The following is a 22,738-nucleotide window of genomic DNA, read 5'->3' on the forward strand; positions in this document are numbered from 1 at the left end:
ATTGCATTATATGTATATTTACTATAAAATATAGGGCTAAACTAAAGTGCTACACAAAAACGAACTGAAACTCAGCATATATAGACTGCTTGCCTCACAGTTGTGAGAAATATGTCTATAGAAAGCTTGAAATTTCTACTTTTAAACAAACCCATTCAAATCAAATAAATACTCTCTGGTTATGAAATCCATATGACAGACGCATTTCTCTCTGGAGGTGCATCACTGTACTGCTGAGATGACTCAGAAAACACTAGTTTAGTAATAGACAATTAAAATATCTCCTTGCCTTTTTCCCCAACACATTCATAGTTATTTATTTTTGCAGTTGCTTTGCAGCAAGCTGTATGTGTGTGCTTGAGCACAGAATAGGGTGTTTACGTATATAAGTATTTAAATTTATATAAATGTGGCTAGAAAAATTTTTAGTCGGGGGGAGCGGCAGTATTATCTGTCATTTTTTAAATAAAAAATATAGAAATTACCTCTACCAGGTAATTTCCAGTTTTTCAGTATCTGTAGATAATACTCAAGAAAATAATAATAAAAACAAAATGGGAGCCAACACATAATTATTTAGAAAAATCATAAAAGGATGTTAATACATTTTTTTCCATGCTGTACATTTATAATTTTTGTTTTTAAGTTCACGTGTACCTTTTAAATTAATTTCAAATCAAGTTACCAAGGGAACCCTCAGCTCATGGTTTCATTTGAGATCCTGTTGCCCCGTTTTTACCATGTCCAACTCTAATTCATGTCATAGTGAATTGCCATGCTGTTTTCCCATGGTGAATGAGATTACACTGACAGCAGAGAATGTTTGGTGTTGACACAGCATGCAGCTTCGTTAGTCCTCCAAATCCCCTGCTGTTCCTGAGACCAAACAGCAAAATCTGCTCATTTTTCAAACCAATTGCTTTGGGAATATGAACTGGTTAGAGGAAAGTCCTGTGTTTGTGTAAGGGACTAAATAGTTCTTCCTCTGGTTTTAATTAAAAAACAGTTGGTGAACCAAGTGCTCCCTGTCCGACAGATTGTGCTTTGAAATTTTATGACAGGTTTTGTCAGCACAACTAAATAAACAATGTACACCCTATAAAGATTAAACAAGAGATGGATGAAGACTGCACTACATTTTATCAAATACACACCACTGCTTTTGACGATAAACATGTATAGTTTTGACTTGATGAAAAAAGGTGGAATAAAAGTACAAACACAACATCCACAACAGCTATGACGGTTGGCACGTCTTTTAACAAGGACCTGAAATTTAAAACATATGAGGGCACATACTTAAGAATCTTCTCTTGTGGAGGATGGTGATTTAAATGTTTGGGTTGCTTAACAATATCCTGTTAAATTTATGAGGGACAGTGGATTAAAAATGTGGTATTCCATTATTATTGTATATTCCAAAACATGATACAATGTTAATATACTTAACTACTTCAATTGCCAAATTTACTTTGTACATTAAATTCTACTGATAACCACCATAATAATACAGAGCTCATCAGTTCATAATCAGTGGCCTGTTCATAAAACACAACAAATAAACTCTCAGAAAAAAGTGGAAATGTTAAAGATACTTAAATGTACCATTTAGGCAGTAATACAGTATGTACATTTTAGGTAGTAAAATGCACATTTTATGAACTAAGCACTCTTTACTGCCCTAGTGACCGCTGTTGTACCTTTTGTTCTAGTACATATAGTCAATTGTAAATAGAGTCAAACACACAAAACAACACACAATCAGTGTAAGAAACATGACACTAAAATATTGCAATAAGCATGAAATAGCAAAATGTTAATGTGCACTACTACTAATAAAAAACAAGAAACAAAATTATTTAAAGTACAATCATATATGTGATGTGTCTTATATGAACATCTGTAAATGTCAGTATTTCACTGCAAATTATATGGTAATTCATATTTTTTACTTCCAATTTCCACATTATTTTACAGTAAAATGACATATAATGCAATGCTCAACAATTTAAAAAATGTCACCATATATGGTAAGGTGCCTCACCCACTGTGAAATCCTCTCCTCATAGCTGTAATAACACTGTAATAACTTTTTTTTGCTTCCCATAAAAGTTTTTACATTTAGCAGGGACTAAATGTGCTTATAACAGTTAATGCTGCAAATGAGTAGTATAGCTGAATTTGTAACAGTGCAACAATTGTTTTATGGTTGTTTGAAACCATTTTAAACTAACTTGCTATCTATTGATAAAATGAGAGATTTATATTAGTGCTTTCAAATGATTAATCATGATTAAGCAAATCCAAAATAAAATATTTTGTTTATATTGTACAGGTGATGGTCATATAATTAGATTATAATCAAAAAGTTGATTTATTTCGGTAATTCCATTCAAAAAGTGAAACTTGTATATTATATAAATTCATTACACACAGACTGATATATTTCAAATGATTATTTCTTTTAATTTTGATGTTTACAACTGACAACTAAGGAAAATCCCAAATTCAGTACCTCAGACAATTTGAATATTGTGAAAAGGTTCAATATTGAAGACACCTGGTGCCACACTCTAATCAGCTAATTAACTCAAAACACCTGCAATGCTTTTAAATGGTCTCTCAGTCTAGTTCTGTAGGCTACACAATCATGGGGAAGACTGCTGACTTGACAGTTGTCCAAAAGACGACCATTGACACCTTGCACAAGTAGGGGAAGACACAAAAGGTCATTGCAAAACAGGCTGGTTGTTCACAGATCTCTGTGTCCAAGCACATTAATAGAGAGGCAAGGAAAGGAAAAGATGTGGTAGAAAAAAAGTGTACCAGCAATAGAGATAACTGCACCCTGGAGAGGATTGTGAAACAAAACCCATTAAAAAATGTGGGGGAGATTCACAAAGAGTGGACTGCAGCTGGAGTCGGTGCTTCAAGAACCACTATGCACAGACGAATGCAAGACATGGGTTTCAGCTGTTGCATTTCTTGTGTCAAGCCACTCTTGAACAACAGACAGCGTCGGAAGCATCTAAAGACAAAAAGGACTGGACTGTTGCTGAGTGGTCCCAAGTTATGTTCTCTGATGAAAGTAAATTTTCCATTTCCTTTGGATATCAGGGTCCCAGAGTCTGGAGGAAGAGAAGAGAGGCACACAATCCATGTTGCTTGAGGTCCAGTGTAAAGTTTCCACAGTCAGTGATAGTTTGCGGTGCCATGTCATCTGCTGGTGTGGGTCCACTGTGTTTTCTAAGGTCCAAGGTGTATACCAGGACGTTTTAGAGCACTTCATGCTTCCTGCTGCTGACCAACTTTATGGAGATGCAAATTTCATTTTCTAACAGGACTTGGCACCTGCACACAGTGCCAAAGCCACCAGTACCTGGTTTAAGGACCATGGTATCCCTGTTCTTAATTGGCCAGCAAACTTGCCTGACCATAACCCCATCGAAAATCTATGGGTTATTGTGAAGAGGAAGATGCGATATGTCAGACCCAACAATACAGAAGAGCTGAAGGTCACTATCAGAGCAAACTGTGCTCTCATAACCCTTGAGCAGTGCCACAGACTGAACGACTCCATGCCACGCCTTATTGCTGTAGTAATTCAGGCAAAAGAGCCCCAACTAAGTATTGAGTGCTGTACATGCTCATACTTTACATTTTCATACATTTCAGTTGGCCAAGATTTAAAAAAATCCCTTCTTTGTATTGGTCTTAAGTTATATTCTAATTATCTGATATACTGAATTTGGGATTTTCCTTAGTTGTCAGTTATAATCAAAATAAAAGAAATAAACATTTGAAATATATTAGTCTGTGTAATGAATGAATATAATATACAAGTTTCACTTTTTGAATGGAATTCATTAAATAAATCAACTTTTTGATGATATTCTAATCATATGACCAGCACCTGTATATGCATGTGTACTGTGTGCATTTATTATGTATATATAAATACACAAACATGAATGTTTATCATTTAAAAGTATTTACGTGTGTGTGTGTGTGTGTGTGTATACGTACACGGTATGCTCGCATATATTATGCAAACAAAAACGTTTTTTTTGGATGTAATAAATCATGATTAATCATTTGACTGAACTAATTCATATTCATCTAACATCTTTCATTATAATGAATCAATGTAGTCAATCATTAGCTAATTATTTATCCTGTGTGCATGTTGTTTGCATAACCCTTTCTGAGAGAAAACAGAGGTTCATAGACTGCTAGGCTTCCATGTTAACAACCTTTCTTGTGCCTAATTGGAGAAGCTGACTCCCCAACACCTTTAAGCCCTTTTGGCCCATTCCAACAGGTTTAATCACTTGGCTTCAAAGGCTTGTTTTGATGCCGTGAACCTTGTCTCTCCCCAGAGACTGAGGTCTATTCGGCCTTGGGGCCTGAAAAAGGAGAGGGAGGTTATAATGAAAGACAAGAACAGACTGCGTAGAGAAAACACTAAGTTAGTGTGTACAGAGCTGGTCATTATCACAGCACAGAGTGTTGTGGCAGGAGCCGTACCATATGACTCTCTCAACGCTTTGACAGCCTCCTTTTCCTCAAGGGATTGCATTTAAAGGCCCTGTCTGACACAAGGTCAGAGGACACCTGGACGAAGCAAATCCTGCCATGTTTCAATCAGATGTATCGATCAAGTGTCTGAAGCAGAGAAGTCACTTAAATATGTGCTGAGTTCATACCTAATGTTTTATCAATATAATTCAGAGACCATATAGAGTATCAGAAAGTGTTTGGGGCAACCTTGAGACATCTGCAAAAGCCTATCAATTGAAAAAAATATTGCAATATGTATGATACACTTAAATAAGTGTTGAAACATTACATCTGCTGTGTTTCATTGTTTATGAAGTCAGTCTTTCAGTATTACTGCTGGATCTGATAAACCTAAAAAGTAATGTCCAAAATAATACAAATTTGTTTTTGACCCTTTCGGCTTTCCATAGTCCAGGAACCAATTTACACTTCTGATAGTTTTGTCATTTATTCCCCAGGTGATTTAAGGTTCTTTATAAGTACAACGGCTGCTTCTGGGAAGAATTTGTGTAATTTAAAAAAAAAAAAATAGTTATTTTAAATTGAAATAATATTTAAGATTACTGGTTTACTGCATTATTGATTTAATAAACGCAGTCTTAGTGAGACTTCTTTCAAAACATTGAAAATCAAACCAACCTCAAACACTTGAACTGAAGTACAATATGTCAGTATTTTAATAATAATAATGTAATTTAGGAGTATACTGTAATCCATTAGTTGAATAACGAGATTAAAAGTGGCATATGCTTTGAATGACTATAGACAGTTGGCAAGCCCGGCCATCATATCCTTCCAGCGGGACAGACATCCTGTAGGAATCCTAGTAGGATGTGTCACTCTTCGTGTATGTGAATAGCGTAACTAGGGAAGAGTTATAGGGCAGTGGGAGTGTATAAAGACAAATAACAACAAGCACATCCTTTATTGCCCAACCTTTATGGTCCTCTATTAGCATTGAACTTTAAGTCCTGCATTTTTCAAATGTATCACAGACTGAAAAGGCACAATTAGCATTGAGGCAGATAAACTTAATGCAGATGCCCTTTGAGATCTTTTGTTCAAACCCCTTGTTGATTCTAGATGGAGGAAACAATGTTTGCGAGTATAGAGAACACAATTAAAGAGCACACGGTCCCCTCAGACTGTAAGGTCAGAAGAAACATATCAATTTACCAGGGAATGACCAATCAGTGTACACTGTGGTCGATCTTAAATGCCATTGAATGCCATTGATTTTGGAGTGAAAGAGGTTTGTAAAAGAGGTTTGAGTAAAGGAGACCTCGAGCAACTTTGTACGTATTGTTTTTTTTTTTTTTTTTCTCCCATTTATTTCATAGATTAAAAAATATATATATAATAAATATATAGTAAGTATATAAGATGACACATTAAAAGTCTATTACAAAATATTCAAATATGTAAATTGATTGAGAGTGCCGAGTGTCTGATCTGAAGGTTTGGGGTTGATGAGATTCTTTAGATGTTTTTGTATCTTGTGCTCAGCAAGAATACATTTATTTGAATACTGTTAAAAATGATAACAATTTAAAATGACCGTTTTCAAAATTAATATATTTGAAAATAATTTACTCCTGATAGCAAAAACATTGCATCAAAGCAACTGAACAACATTAATTAGGGTAAACAGTGTGTCAATAATGCATAATGACATTTAAAGGCAGTTCATCATTGAATTCAGTGATGTCATGATCTCAGTTCTGTTTAACTGGTATCTTTGCAATCATGTCTGTTGCTGAAGATACATTTCTTATTCTTATCAATGTTGACAACAGTTTCCCTATGCTTGTGGAAAATGTAATACAGGTTTGTTTGATTGATAGTTCAAAGTTCAAAAGATAAAAGAATATAAGTACTTGTTTCTTTTTTATTTTCTTTTTTTCTTTGTAAATGCAATCTTGCTTCAAAATGTGGGCATTGTATTTCAGTGGAAAACCCTTAAACTTCTTGGAAATGGACTGTTGTACTATTTTTCTGCATTACTTTCTCCTCTTGTGTGTCGCTATAGAAACAACTGTTGTATAAACTGATGTAATTATGAACATGAATTTGTAGGGGATGTAGCGTGCTTGGAGAACAAGGGAAATTCTGGTCTGTCAGGTCAAAGTTGAAACAGAATTTGTCTACAAAACACTTCTTAAGAAATGGGTTCACTGTGTTTACTTAAGTTAAAACATGAACATCTTGGATTTTATTATACCTCTTTTATGTTTATTCTTCTCCCTACATCTTTATTTAGGAAAAATCTGCTGCAGTCTTCACAAAGCTTTCAGTGCTATCATGAGTAATGCTTTTGTGGCCACACTCTTAAAACTAAAGGTTTCAAAAGAAGTTTTTACAGTGATGCCATAAAAGAACAATTTAGGTTATCCCAAATAATCTATCAATGTACAGGTCTTAAAAGAACCATTTCTTAAAGACTTTTCTAAAGAGCCCTTTTCCACTATAAAAAAAAACTATTTTGTGGAGTGGAACCATTCCATGGATGTTAAGGTTCTTCATGGAACCACTGAAGAGAAGTAAAGACCCTTTATTTTTAAGTGTGCCTAGAACATCTGAATTTTAATTGGTTAGTAGCATATTAAACTGGGAGACACAGAAAGTTAAAGCATTTATGCTTGTAAGCTGCACACGGTTGGTGATCCTCTCCAACAAGGAGAATTGGCTACAGGTAATTAACTAGGAATGCTGTTTCTAATAAATTATTCACGACCTCCGACACTAATCAAGAGTAGTAACACTGAGCAAAACAGACAAAATGCAATCAGTTTGGCGTCGAACAATGTAGAGCAATTTAACGGGCAAAGGATCTGATAAGTAATGGTAGACATTAATATTGTGTAGTGTGATGCTCATTCTGTCCCAGTTCATTTCTTTACTCAAGCTGCCAAAGTGAAATATTCACGCTCATGCTGTTTCAGAGTAGTGCACCACAGGGAATGTCATCAATAATGAATCCTCAATCTCATCGCACTCCAAGATTCATACTTACTACCTGCCCTGTGCCAAGCTCTCCTCTGAGTTTTCAGTGTGGAGGAGTGCTGTTTTTCCTCCGTCTTGCATGTTTTATTGTGCTTTTGTGGATATGAATTTGCTTTGCTGTTTGTTTGGTGTGGTTAAATATGTACCGTGACCTCTGGTTATGTTTCTTTTCACAGCTAATAAGAACAGACGGAAAGATAGACCAGAGGCATAACATCTTTTGACCTGAATCCTGAACTACATCAAAGAACTCATGGTAGGTGCTTTTGCTTATTAACAAAAACAGACCATCTTAAATGGATGTTCTTAAAGGGGCAGTTCAACTGAAAAAGACCCTCATTCTGTTTTAACATTCTGTAGCCAACTTTGTTTGCGAAGGTTATTTTAACTTCACCCACTATTGCTCAGATATTTTACCATAAATACCACACGGAATATTACTGTATGAGAGAGTTTGACTCCTAACTCTATTTGGTATCAAGAAGGTCAAAGTGTTTCAGAAAGTTTCAGAGTTTTGGCAGAAGGGAACATTTTCTGTGAAAAACTCGATAACATATGACTTCAGAAGTCTCACATAAGCCACTTTAATGGTGTTTTTACATCATTATTTTTAGAGTGTGACAGACATTGTCACATTGTTTGGAAAAAAATTGTGAATGATAATTTGGCATTTCTTGTATTGTGCATTACATCTGTCATCTATTTGTGATTAGGAATGCATTTCTCTTCACAGCTATGATAATCATTATCAGTACCTCTTTGCATTTATTCTGTATATATGGGATTTCATCAATTCAGGGCAGTGAGTTTGCTATACATATTATTTGCTTCGTAAATTCATCAATTTATACAACATCCAATCCCTGCAAGTCATTTTTGCCAGTTCCACACAGTGCACTTTTCATGCACCGGATGCAGCAGATAGCTTCATTAAAAAGGAAATGTAACACAAAATGAACTGAGTGGAAATGCAGTGAAATCATCATGTTGACAGCATTGTTTGGCTGGTGGAGGGCTGTTGGTGCACAAAGCCATTGTGACACTGCCAACAGCAGGGAGGTGATTGTCTTATACTGAAGCGGCATCTATTATTTCTCTCTGTCATGGCTGGGAGCCGGTCTTTGTGGGGAACTGATTTGCATTAAAACTCAGTGCATTAAAATTCCACACACATACCAGCAATACACATACGTGGTGCTCAAAGTTAAAGGTCCTGCTGACAGAGATGCATCAACTGCTCCGTTCACCCCCGGAAAACCAACCCTCAAATGCCAAATAAGCAAAATGCTATGTTGATGAAGATTTGTGGTTTGACTTATTTTTGCCCTTTGTGTTTTTAGGCTTATTTGGCAAAGAAAGCACAGATGGAAATGTAAATCAGCCATCATGTATTTACAGTGGAAGCTGTCGTTTGTAGATGCCGCAGACAGTTTCGAAAGTTAAACTGATTGCACTTTATTACATATGGTAATCCTCCATAATAATCATCTCCATCCATCTCAACCTTCTACATTGCGAAATCTTCACTCTGTGTTACTAAATGATGTCTCACATTAGGCAATGGCTAATAAATTCTTAGATTTTACTCGCCAATGTGCGAGTTGGAGGCTAACTTTAGCCTAGATGTATTTTTACTTGCCGAACACTCTTACTGAGCGTTTCAGAGTTTCATGCTCCATTAAGCAATCTGTGCTATTTTTCAGTTCATCTCAATGGATGGCCAGCATACCTGTATTTGATGTACTGTAAACTCTAGTGTGAAGACTGAGAGCACACATGCAAAGAAAGAGAGAGAGATATAGAGTCTTACACACCATGCAGAACTGACGCGCTACATGTAAATGATATTCTTTGATCATTTGGAATACTTCAGCTTTTAAGAACAAGCTGAAGATATCCCGGTCTCTGCCGTAGTGGGCGGAACTAATACGCAGTAAATGGCAATCTCATTGGCTTGCGCTCACCTATGATTGTCCCGTTTTGATTTCAGCAAATCATTTCAAGCGAATGCAGACATTGTGATTAATATTCAAGAAATGAATGACCGACAATATCTTTAGCACCACCAACAGCCCTAAGTTTAGTTAAAATGACAAATATGCATTCATACATGGTTTCCAAGTAAAAAAAAAAAAACCTAACATTGCTTGGATTTGAGTCAGTGGATTAATAAGACATAGTTAACCTTGTTGTGTACCCTAGAGATCCTGGCAGATTTTCCTTATTTTAGGACATCTTTCAACATAAGGCTGTTAGAAAAATGAACAGTCTGTTCTTTGAGCTCTTTGTCACTGGAGAAGCACATGATTTGATTTAATATATTTATTGTAGCACAAATTCTTCAGAAATCTAATGTTGCTTGAAGGAATGCATCTTTCCAATTGAGTAATTGTACATCACTACTCCAATCCACTGGGCAGACCAGGACTAAATTCCCATGTATTTTCTAATAACTATCACTGACATCTGTCTACATTTATGTTTATGACTGTCATCACCAAACATATGCACTACAGGACTGATTCAACATGGCGTGTCAACAAACTCCATATTTCATGGTAGACCAGAGGTCCTCCTCCAGATGGCATATTTGACAGGCCAGTGAGTGATCACTCATTAGACAAATGCTAGTGCAAGCTGTGCTCCATCTGCAGAAGGCTGCTGCTTCCGCGTTTGCTCGGACAGGAACTGGTGTTAAGTGGATATGCCAGACACCCATTTAGAAACAAAGGGCTGTCCACCTATCCCACACCCACCAAACCAGCCTGTAGAAGGCAAGCCATCATAAAAATATGCTGAAGTCCCTACCTTTTTGAAGTCAAACTTTGACTCCACAATCTTCTTGGCAAAAAATAATTTTTTCCTGTTTCCAACATCAGCTAAGATGTAAGACTTGAACATCAGAGCTCAATTTTGTGGGAGTGAACTGTTTGAATTTCACGTTCCTGAGTTTATGTGATGTTTGGAAAGAGGTAAGAGGGAATGGGGAGGATATTTGCCCTGTAGGGCTTGTGGACTTTTCTGGACTTACTTTGCGTTGACATGCTGAACATAGTGATTGTGGTCCAACTGTCCATATGTGTTTCTCCCTTCACATAACAGCTCAGCACAAATGCAAACCTCACTCTTTAGGTCAGATCAGCTTGACCACAAATGTTTGTAGGAAACAAACTGACCTACAATAAATCACTAGAACCCATTGACATGGACAGCGATTAAATAGCTTAAAGTTGACAAGTTCGTACTGTTGGTTGCTGGAAGCAGTTTTTTTTTTGATTGGTTGCTGTATCAGTTGGCAAATCACTGAATTCCCACAGAGCTCATTTGCATACCATTGAAATTTTGTTGCACCACAATCAGTTGCTGTTGTTCGTGTCACCAGTGAAAGTGATAGTCGCAAACAGTGAAATGTTTTAATTTTCTATTCCTGTGCTGGTAGTCAATGCTGTATCTTTTGCCAGCTGATGAGGACAGAGATCCTTTGTCATTGTGGAAAAAGTTTTTTTTTTTTTCAGTTTATTTGTGGTTTTGAGGTTCAGGGTTCCTGGGAACATTCCTAAATGGAAATTCATTCACTTTTGGACATTCATTGCCCAGCTTATATTAGTTTCTCATGCAATGTGGGATGTTTTGGATTACCAAGCAAAAATTATTGTGCAACTGCTCTTTCAAGACTAAAAATATGATGTTATTTTTAAAGGGTAACATGTAGGAACACAAAATTGTTTTCTAAGTGCATCACTTCTTCGCAGATTTAATAATCTTGAGAAATGCTAAAAAAGTGTAAAATAAATAACCAGTAGCATGGTACAAGTGACTTAAGGTTTAATTTAATAAGAAGGAAAAGTCCAGTGCAATGGGAAATCCCTACTGTACTTATGAACTAGTGTTGGTGTGTTCACACTCACTGTGGGATGAGGAATCCACACTGCTGAAAGACAGAAAGAGGCTGTGAAGACACTTCAACCAATCAATGTCTTATCGATCTTGCTGACCTTGTGATCTTCTCCATCTGGGCTTGATAACTTCAACACAGCAGCAGATGCATGCATATATCGCAGAAGCATATATCGCAGAAGCGTTTATCTAACAGAAAATATGTTTTCTTAGTATGTGTGTAAAGATATTAGGTTTTGTAGCAACCTCATTCAGCATTTGTGTAGTAAATGTATTATGTTGAAAAGCTTGGCAGTTAAAACAAGAAGTTGCAGGTTGACAATTTTCTATAGATTTCCTCTTTAATTTCCATCACTTGACCAGCACTGACCATTTCCTAAGTCCACTGGGTTTCTCACAGTGCGGCATTCATTGAACCACTGACAAAGATGAAGTGGCTTTATTCAGCTGAAACCTGCACCTGCATCTTAACAACGATCTCTGTAATGAACTCCATTTCTCACTACAGAACATTTTAAAAAAGCTTATTACACACAATTTCACATCAGATGTTCAATAAGCAGTACGATTGAAAAAGGAATTTCACTTGAATGCTAATTATTATACTGTACTTCTACAACAGTTTTGAATCAGGACTATTCTCATTTGTATTGCTCTTCTTGTTTGTTTTTGGTTGCATGTTTCAGACAGATTGCCAATCTGTAAGTGGTGGGATATACAGTTACTCTTTCTGAATATTACTTCGATATGCCAGTAAGTGACAGTAATTGACAAGTGATTGTGTTCATAAGAAAGTCACTTGAGTCAATCATTTAAACCATTTGTTCAAAAACGCTGATTTATTACGGAATTAATCAAGTCTTTATGAGTCATTGAATCGTTTATTCAACCAGCCAGTTCGTTCTAAAAGGCTGATTTATTCAGGAACTAATCAAGGGACTGTCTTTATGAGTGAGTCATTGTTTCATTCGTTCAACCCAATTGTTAAAAAACGCTGCTGTTTTCTGGGATTCTGGGGTGGGTTCAGTTATGCATACAAAGTACATTCAGTCTACATAGTATACACATATATACTTTATTATCCCATGAGGCCACAGGAGAGTATTTTTGAATGGCAGTGAAGCAACACAACTACTGCTGAATTAAATTCATACTATATAGAACATGCAGTCATGAAGTACTAATTCAAAGGACTTAGTGTACGGTTTTTAATGCATCCTGGGTCTTTATGAGTAAGTCATTGAATCATTCATTCAACTAAGTCATTCATAAATGCCTATTCATCCAGAAACTGTGTTGTTCGGAGGTGTTTTGTTTGGCTCTATTTGCATTGGCTGAGCAAAAACAGATATAGACACCAGTAATAGTGGGTCTCATTCACTATTTTTTGTGTACAATTTTCTTATTTATACGAACATTTGAACTTCTCACGAGAACTTTCCGCCTAATTCACAAAACGTGCGTACACACATGAGCTTGTTCTTAAACTCGTTCTCCTGTAAGTGAATTTGGAGTCTTCTAAATGAGCACCCGCATGCACGAGGTCAGTAATTAGCATAATTCACGCCCAAACCAGCTCCATATAAGGGCTTTCCACAACGAGGCACTTGTACAGAGAAAGACAATTATGGCACCGAAACAAAAGACAAAGAAATATAACTTTAACTTTAACGATAATGAACGTGAGGTTTTGCTGTCGGAGGTGGAAGCCAGAAAAAAAATATTATTTAAAAGTGTATCCCCTGGCATAACGGGCACAGGTAAAAAAGAAGCATGGGTTATAACACAGGCTTGGAGATAAGGTGGTATAGGGTGAGAGCGGTTAGTGATGTGGCTTAGGTGTGGTTCCAGTGAGTTGCATAAAACAATGAGGACTTCTCTGGGCAACCTAAAGCGACTGAACAGCCATTCGTCACTCTCAGCGAACATATCTGTGCGCTCTCTAAAGACATGCTCTCTCCTTAGAGCACGCGCCGCGATGTCTTCAAGCAGTATCACGTGTGCCATGCCCCTAAACACAAGATGAGACACATTAATCACCGTTTATATAAGGATAGATCAGGTGATTGTCGTTTGGACCTCTAATATATATATATATATATATATATATATATATATATATATATATATATATATATATATATATATATATATATATAATTGGAACTGTAATTATAATTTATCAATAAAATCGAATTATATGTAGGGTTCTTAACATATGCTTATAAGGCCCTGGTTGTACATGATTATTGCGTACGTGTGGTATAAGTTGTTCTTGAATCTTTTCGTACATTTAGGATAAATTTTAGTACGAAAGTTTTTGATGAATCATGATTTATTCGTGAAAACGTCCGTACGCACATTTCACGCAAAAATCTGTGCCTGCGCATATTTAGTGAATGAGACCCATTGTGCTTAAAATGTAAGTTACACAATGCTAACGTATTGTCGTATTTTTTCTGAATATCTAAATCAGGTCATTGCTCTTGAGTCAGCTTGTCTTATGAATGAGCTTTGGCACAGCAGGCCTTTTGTGTCCGTTTCAACATTCTCCTTCGAAGGACAAGAAGTCCATTGGTTCTTAACACAAATGATCCAAATGATCACTGATGAACCACTAAAAGCATTAGGCTCATTTTACACTGAAGTTTTCTGTAATTATATAGCCATATATTGCAGTTAGTCATTACAGTGTTCCCTGATACATGTGAGGTACCTGCTCTCTTCATGAACATGCTGTAACTGCTTTAACTTATGCAGACATCAAAGCTGAGAATCATGTGACTTACGCTGCCCTAATTGGAGGTTCATTAAGGGACTATAGATGCCTGCTGGGTAGACCATGCTGTCATATCCCTTCCCTTAACACAGCTAGAATGTTTTCCAATTTCACATTTATTAGATTTGCTGAGTTTTCTTGAATGGAGCACTATTGATACACACACACACACTCACACAGACATAGCGTAATTGTCACTAGATGTTCAAGCTGTGCATTGAAAAGAACAATTAGGAGTCATCTAATTGACTGAGGGTGAGGAAGTTCAGTGCTCTTGTGAATCCTGTGTTTCATGCTATATTGCTCTTTATGTATGCAAGCTCATGGCTGATGGGGGAAGGCTGACCAGCACACACTGTCCTTGCCCTTCAGTAATGATCTTGTCCCAGTTAGCAGTATAAGAATGACTAAAGCAGACAGTGAATTAATCAAGTTAAGTGTCAGCTTCAAGGAGAGTCACTTCAACCTATTTGTTTAAAAAAGTGTGGTTTTCAAAAGGAAGACCTTAGCGAGGATGAGTGACTTTTAGCCTGCAGATTCATTTTTTTTTTTCTTTTTCTGAAGGATATGTGAATGTTAAATGCCTTTGTAAAACTCTCTGCAACAATGCTAGGGCTGCTTTGTGGTTGTTGATATGTGGTTGCTAGGGTGTTCTGTGTAGTTTCTAGTTTCTAGGGTAATTGCTGGCCCATGTATACCTACAAATTCATCATTCTGGTATTGAAATAGGCCATTTATGAATTACTTAAAAATTCCATAGAGGTTTTTATTTGTATGTGTTTTGGGGCAAATTCACTCTACTGTCAGAGAAGAATAAGAATTTGATGATCTTTCATTTAAAATATGAAAGACATAATCAATTTTAAAAATACATTTTCCCTTGTCTTTTTTCTTAAAAATGCTTTAAAAGCTGAAATGCTGAAATGCATCACCAAATGCATCCTAGGAAAATTTAAAGAGTATTAATGAGTTACATCTGTATCATATTATTTTGTATTTTATTAGAGTCGATCTACGCCTCCTTCTCATAACCTGTTTCAACACAAAAACAGTACACTAAAACAGGATAAAAAATGTTTAACTGCGTGGGAATATAATAGCACACCTACAGTATTACAACATTCAATACAGAAAAAGTGCATAAATATTACAAATAAATGTAATATGCCATTGTTGTATTTAAGAAAATATTCTTAGCAGAAAGTGAAGATCTGATTTGCATAAGTATTCAATCTCTGTATTGCAGAAATCCAAAGTTAACATGGGTGAAAAACAATTGCACTAATGAGTGTCTTACAATTGACCTCTAGTTGGGAATCATTACAGTAACTACTACATTTCCTGGACAGAAACCCTTCAGTGAAGGGACCATTATTAAAGTTGTGAATCTAAAACCCTCTTCGGAAAATTATTCCCATCCAAATGTACCGTAAGGTTCTTATCTACGTTTTGTCTGTTAATTTGAGATGGTATGTCTGTGGTTTTTCACAGAACAAAATATAACTTTTCCTGTAGATTAGAAGATTTTGTGATGTTAGCTATTGTACAGCAGTGAATGTATCACATGAAGAGTGTTGTATGTGTTTAGTTTTATTTGTAAGTGTGGGTAGGGTGTGTTTGTTTCTTTCTGTGGGTGCTGATGACTGTGTTCACACATGCTGCTGATTTGGCATCACTTTTCCTTTGCTTCCGATAATATTTCTGCACTTTTGATGAATGTGTCTCTACTTTTGTAGTGTATGAGACTACAAAGACGATTCTTGGAACTTAAACAACCACACTGTGCTTTTGGTCTCATAATCAGAGACCCCAGGCTTTGAAATAATGAGCTGAACACAAATCAGTCTTGATCATGTAGTAAGATTTGCGTGTTTCACCACTGAAGCTCTTTGGGACTGCATAAATGTGCTGCAACGAGCATGTAGTTTCACTTCAGACCTTCCGGTTATACTGTATGTAGCTATGTGTGTTTGATTGATGATGACTGCAGTGCTGTGGGAGTCTTGGGAAAAATACCCTGTTTATTCTGCACTTTCTCCAGAGCCAGCTCCGATCCGCAAGGCAGTTTGATTTATACTGGGATCCAAGAAGCTTTACACCAGTGCGCTCCAACTGGGAGTGTGTTTTGGTCTCTTGCACTCAGCAAGCTAAGCATCAAGCTGAAGTTTTTACACAAAACCAGTAAACTTCTTCTCAGATGTGGAACCAAATTTTGCAGGCCCACTTTTTTAAAGCTTTTACACCGTTCTCAGCCCATGCTCTCACGTCCAGCTACTAATGGCTTTGCCGACCTGCAAAGAACATATCAAATTATAAAAGAGAGATCATCAGATGCTGCTAATGAAAGCTTTAATCTATGCAACCCTAATTAAAAAACCCTGGTTTGGCCTTTATTAAGAATGAGGGTAATTAAAACACCAATTGCCCTAAGGGTGCTATAAGCACTTTGCCGACACTTTTGATACCAAGACCCTCCATTTAATTGAAAGGATCCATTAAACACAGGCAGTATCTCTGTCTATTTCTTTGGGCAGTGAAGGACTGTAAGATCATCATTATTTCCCAAAACCATTGTTCTGTATAAGAGCAACAAGGTTTGCCAGATCAGGGCATTTCAAAATATTTGATACCCCAAAATATGATGATCCCATGTGAGATACCCACATCCTAAAATACAATGACAGCTAATATATATATATATATATTACAGGTATTTAAAATGTTTAAATACCTGTACTTAAGTGTCATATTATAATAAATACGTATTGTTTTATTTCCTAAATTAAATGATTGGGTTATAAATTGTCACTGTTTTAATGCTGAATCAAATGATTACAATATTATGTAGAGAATACTTACTTTTTATGTAAGACAGTGTACTGTATCTTTTTTCTCTTTTCTTTGGTCATCATTGGACTAATGTAATACGTATACAAGTTTAAAACTGAAAATAAAATGTGAAGGTGTATTATTGAAATTTTTTTTTATATATTAACTTGTGTTAACAAATGAGTTAATTAATTAATGTTTGAAGTTAATGTTAACTTTTCAACTCTAAAAATATGTAAATTTAAATTGTTAATATAGATAAACATATATATATATATATATATATATATATATATATATATATATATATATATATATATATATATACATACATACATACATATACTTACAAACAGACATACATACAAGTACAGTATAAATACCTTTCTCTCTCTCTATACCTCTTAAATTTTCCCTGGAACCCCTTCCAGTCCAGTTTTTTAAACCCCTGCTGTAGATGATTCCATTTTCTGGCAGATAGAGACTCATCTCCTCAATACAGATACACAGAGCTCTAGGAAACCACTTTGGGTGATACAGGGTGAGCCAGAAAAAAACAGCAACACTGGGCGAGCCTGAAACCTCTTTTGAGAATGTTCTGCCGGAGCATAATAGGATTGCTTCTGACAAGATAGGAAAATACAAAGAAAACAAGAAGGAAGTGGGGAAAAACAAAACAAAAAGAAAGGTCATTGTTAGTGTACTTGTCATCAAGCCACATTTTATTTCTGGCTCCAAGTCAACACACAAGTGATTTTCCCCAGCCTCTTTCCTCTACAGAGTTCTCATTGCTATGAGTACTATATCTATGAATAATGCTTGTGATCCATTGTGTATTGTTGTTTGCACCAAGACTTGTGGTGTTAGCACTGCACAGCGAGATAAGGTTGCACTCAAACATGTATTTAAGGATGACACCCTCATGTAATACACCTTCCCTGTGCTGTCTGAGTAATGGTAGGGTAGCTCTGCTAGTGCTGGCTGTTAGCACTCGCCTAGAACTAATGAAAAAGGCCCCATTTCATTTAAGGAAAGTGGTGCTGTAATAGGCCTTCATCCCAGAGAGTGCTTTTTCAGGTAGAGGGATGGTCTGCTGAAACACAAGAGCCTCTCATCATTAATTACACTAAAAGGGAGGCTGTGCCTTTAAAAAAAAATGGCATGGCCGTTTTATTATGCACATGGGAACTCTGAATTCACCTTGTTTGAATGCACTCTGAATACAGGATTTAGCTTGAAAAGCCTTTTTTGATGCTAGTGTTTCTTCGTTCAATGTAGTAAAAACTGCATGAACCTCACAAGTTTTTAGAGAGTGCTTTAGTACAAATGTTTTTGTGCCGAGTATCAATATGTAGATGAAAGGCTCGACTGTGAGTGTTTCTGATTAAGTTCAGAGATGACGCTATGTTTGTTTTTCTTCCAAGGGGCTCGGGGAGGCTTCAGCGAGGGGGACAAGCATGGAAGGAGATTGCCTCAGCTGCATCAAGTACCTAATGTTTGTCTTCAACTTCCTTATCTTTGTGAGTATTTATCTGTCCGACCTTGACATGCACTTCACATTCGATCTACCAGAGTATAAAGGGAAATAAATGGATTACTCGCACAGAACTGAATGTGAGAAACTTCAATGCTTAATATGGTGAATGAAGGAATAGAAGTTTTGCCTTTTTTATTTTGAGGATCCAGTCACCTTAAGAATGTGCATTAGCTCGACCAGTAACTGCTTGTGAATACTAGAAACAGGCAAAGATTGAGGGAAGAGACAGAAAGTGCTTCTTTGATCATCTATCTAGGTTGACAACATAAATGCCCACTGTGGGATTGGCATAGACAGAAAGATTTGGACTCATTTTTTTATTTGACTGAATTAATTATCTCCCAACAGCAAGAATGTAATGTGATGTACACACGTAAGTGCAATGCTAACAATAAAATAGCTCATATTTATTCAAGCCTAAAAACTATTAAAACACCAATTTAGTGATACAGTCAAGCTGTTTATGGGACTCTGCTTGACAGACACATTGCTAATGCCATCCATGAAAAGAATCCCAGGTTTGGCTCACAGGAGAGAGAGAGAGAGACTGAGGAACATGTTTTTTTGTGTTTTTATGCTCTTATCTCAGAACCCACCACACAAATCTGCAGCATTTCCCAGCCCCCACTCGCCTGTTAAAACTCCTTATGCCCCTCTATTCATTCTCCTTCCCCCTCTTCTCTGGAAGCGTTCACTTTCAGTAGCCGTTTACCAAAAATGATTTATTTTCAGCAGTACAACCCATTACTATTCTCTCTCATATCAGTGGCGCTTTAACTTTTGTGTTCAGTTTACCAAGTAATGTGCGTACAACTCATTTTTCATATTTATCACAATCATTAATCCTGCAGTTGCAAAATAATCAGCCTTCATTATCTTTTTGATTTTCAGTTTAGAAAAGATGTTGTTTCATTAGAAGATGGATATTGCTTTCACAAAATGCATCTTGAATTTAAGAGTGTATTTTATTTTGTGCCATTAGTAGAATTTTGAGCTGCTTTAAAAATTAGCTAAGAAACAAATACCAAAAAATACCTTGCTTTTCTACATACGTTCCATGGAAATGATGTGTGTTTTGGACATTTACAGGGAAAATACTGATGTATATTTTATGTAAATAAAAAAATGAAACCCCATAAAACCATGCAACATACTGTAATACACTGTTCCTATAATTGATAGGTGATTATTCTGGATGTTGTGTAACTGTTCCAGTTACAATTAAGATTCATCTGAGATACATATGCCTGGACCAACATTTTAGAATCACTTACTGAACGAGTTATTAAGTATTTATCTAAAGGGATAGTTCACCCAAAATTCATCATTACCTCGGCTTCATGTTTCAAATCCAGTAGTGTTTGGAACACACAAGAAAATATTTTAAACAACACTGGTAACCAAACAGTTATGGTTAAAAAGAGCATTTTGAGACATTTTTCATAATATGTTCCACAGAAGAAAAATCAATACCGCTTTAGAATGACACTAAGGTAAGTAAATGTGATTTTCATTTTTGGGTGAACTATGCCTTTAAATGTCACTCCCTAAATGTTTAATGCATCAACCTGTTTGCATATGGTGATAATGTTGCCCTATCACTTTAGCTCCTTTATCTACTCTTAGAAATCTTCCCTAATTTTACTGTACATACTTTATATGTTTAAATAAATGTAATTTTCCTTGTCAGGTTAATCAGAAGAAATTGATTTCTTTTTAAATGTATGCTGAAAAGTGAAAAATGACACAAACTGTAATGTAGTAATCTTAAATGGCTTTTTTTCTTGATCTCCTAATCTCCACAGCTGGGTGGCTCCTTCCTCCTTGGTGTTGGGGTATGGGTGGTGGTGGACCCCACAGGTTTTAGGGAGATTGTGGCCTCCAACCCCCTTCTCTTCACGGGCGTCTACATCATCCTGGCCATGGGGGGCATGCTTTTCCTGCTGGGCTTCCTGGGCTGCTGCGGAGCCATACGAGAAAACAAGTGTTTGCTGCTTTTTGTGAGTCACAGTATATTGGAGAGGATGTTATTTTTCAACAACACTTAGTAAAGCTGCTGTCACATAGGTTACATATATCTGACTTCTAAGGTTCCATAAAGAACCTTGAAAACTTTTCCAATGGACATAAGGTTCTTTATAATGTAAATGTTTCTCATGGTAAGAAAAGAACGGTTCTTTTAAGAACTCTTCACTGAAAGTTTTTTTAGTGAAACCAAAAGGATTCGATTATGGCATTGTTGTGAAAACCCATTTTTTTAAAAACCTTTCATGGTGCTAACCACATTCAGCTTCAGTTATTCATACAGACAGCATTCGGTAAATTAGCAAATACGGTTGTTCGAACCAAACACTGACAGAATCCTCATCTCTCTTCAGTTCTTCATGCTGATCCTCATTATATTCCTGGCAGAGCTGGCGGCAGCCATTCTTGCCTTCATCTTCCGGGAACATGTGAGTGACCATGTCCAACATGTTCATACAGATTTATGTGTTCAGTGTGCAGCTAATATCTTAAAAAAACTGTGCATGTTGTGTGTACAGCTGACCAGAGAATACTTCACTAAGGAACTGAAGATGCACTATCAAGGCTACAACAACACTGATGTCTTCACATCAACGTGGAACGCCATTATGAATACAGTAGGTCTTATTTGTTCCTCAAACATCAGCTACTGTGAATCTGTGTTTACCAAACTTATTTGACCCATCAGTTCCCCTTTATGTACACCAAGCCAAAAATGAGCTCATTTGAACTCACAGTCTCCTGTCTCTGTGTTCCTCTAGTTTGACTGCTGTGGAGTGAACAGTCCTGAAGACTTTGAGGAAAGCATCTTCAGGATTATAAACCCTGGTGAAGTGGTGCCCGAGGCCTGCTGCCGTAGGAATAATCATCTCGGAGAAGTAGGCTTCAGTAACAGGGAGGAATGCCTGTCAGGCAGCATGCTGTACCGGAACAACAAGGTGGGCTCTCACACTGTTGTATACGTCACATCCCCTCTGCCCGCTCAAAATCTCATAGCTCAAATTTAACTAGAGCAGAAAAACAGGAAAAGAGGAATAGTGTTACCACTCTGCTTCAGCTGGCCCAGTGCTGACTAGTGCTTTTCCATGTTCTCAGTGTCTGGGGAATGTGAGAGGGCCAGTAAAACTAAAGTGAGAGTCCGCATGGGTTTTTTACACAGATGTCCTCTAGTCATGCATACTTGTATTAGAAAGTTACAAGTACACTTTCAAAAGAACAATATTGTGTGAAATAAAAAATTTGTCGTTTTGAGAAATTTTCACACACTTCACTGCTGTTTAACTTCATAATTAAGTCCATATGACTTGTGTTCAAAGTCATCTGGAGTCATTTTATAGTTTTGTGTGAAGAACAGGCTCATTGTTGAATCACTGTTTAATGATGAGATCAGATCATTGAGTCAGTTTTATTCCTAATCAAACTGACCAGTCCAGTTCAAATCATTCAAGTCACAAAGTCACATTTATTTGTGTAACGCCTTTCACAAAACGCATCGATTCAAAGCAGCTGTATCAAAAGTCATGCTTGAGTGTCTAATGCCTCAGTGATCCTATGGATTTGGATCTAACTATAGTCAAGGTTGAAATTGAAAATAAGACTGTGATAAAAGTAGAGCCCGTTCAATGGATTGTACTGTTGTTTAACAACATACCGCTTGTTCAGCTGTATTGTGCTATTAAGAGATATTGCTTGGCTTTGTTTTAAGCGAGAGTTGTTGCTTGTGGAAAGAGTGAAAACTTGAAAAGAACTACAAAAAGCTCTAACTTAAAAAAAAATAATAATAATAAGAGAAAAAACTGATTCATTCACATTTCAAACTCAATGAACTGGTCACAGCGGAAAATATATAGTAGGCTACGCAAGTCATCGTCACCACTAGGTCACTTTTTCCAGAATTAATTAATTAATTTTATTTTATTTTAATAATTATTTACATTTTCTTCTTTCTTTTTCTTTTCTGTTTGGATCGATAGGGTTGCTATTCAGCGGTTGTGGACTACTTTGAGATGTACATCTATGTTGCTGGTGCCCTTGCTATTGTTGTACTCACGATCGAGGTAAGGTATTACATAATGTCTTCTCCGTAGATATTATTTCAAAAAATTTAT

The 22,738-nt window shown here is 36.4% G+C and overlaps 1 protein-coding gene across 2 annotated transcripts in view; it reads left to right on the top strand.

Annotated features, from left to right (window-relative positions):
- LOC127934391 (tetraspanin-18-like) overlaps positions 1-22,738 on the top strand; it is a 44,994-nt gene that overhangs the window by 17,793 nt on the left and 4,463 nt on the right. For both annotated transcript variants that reach the window (XM_052531757.1, XM_052531758.1), the window contains exons 2-8: positions 7,740-7,819; positions 18,493-18,588; positions 20,411-20,605; positions 20,984-21,058; positions 21,149-21,247; positions 21,392-21,568; positions 22,604-22,687. In XM_052531757.1, the coding sequence (XP_052387717.1) occupies positions 7,817-7,819; positions 18,493-18,588; positions 20,411-20,605; positions 20,984-21,058; positions 21,149-21,247; positions 21,392-21,568; positions 22,604-22,687 (729 nt within the window). In that variant the 5' untranslated portion in view covers positions 7,740-7,816. The remainder of the gene's footprint in view (positions 1-7,739; positions 7,820-18,492; positions 18,589-20,410; positions 20,606-20,983; positions 21,059-21,148; positions 21,248-21,391; positions 21,569-22,603; positions 22,688-22,738) is intronic.

The sequence above is a fragment of the Carassius gibelio genome, chromosome A18 (genome assembly GCF_023724105.1).
Source record: "Carassius gibelio isolate Cgi1373 ecotype wild population from Czech Republic chromosome A18, carGib1.2-hapl.c, whole genome shotgun sequence".
Taxonomy (NCBI): domain Eukaryota; kingdom Metazoa; phylum Chordata; class Actinopteri; order Cypriniformes; family Cyprinidae; genus Carassius; species Carassius gibelio.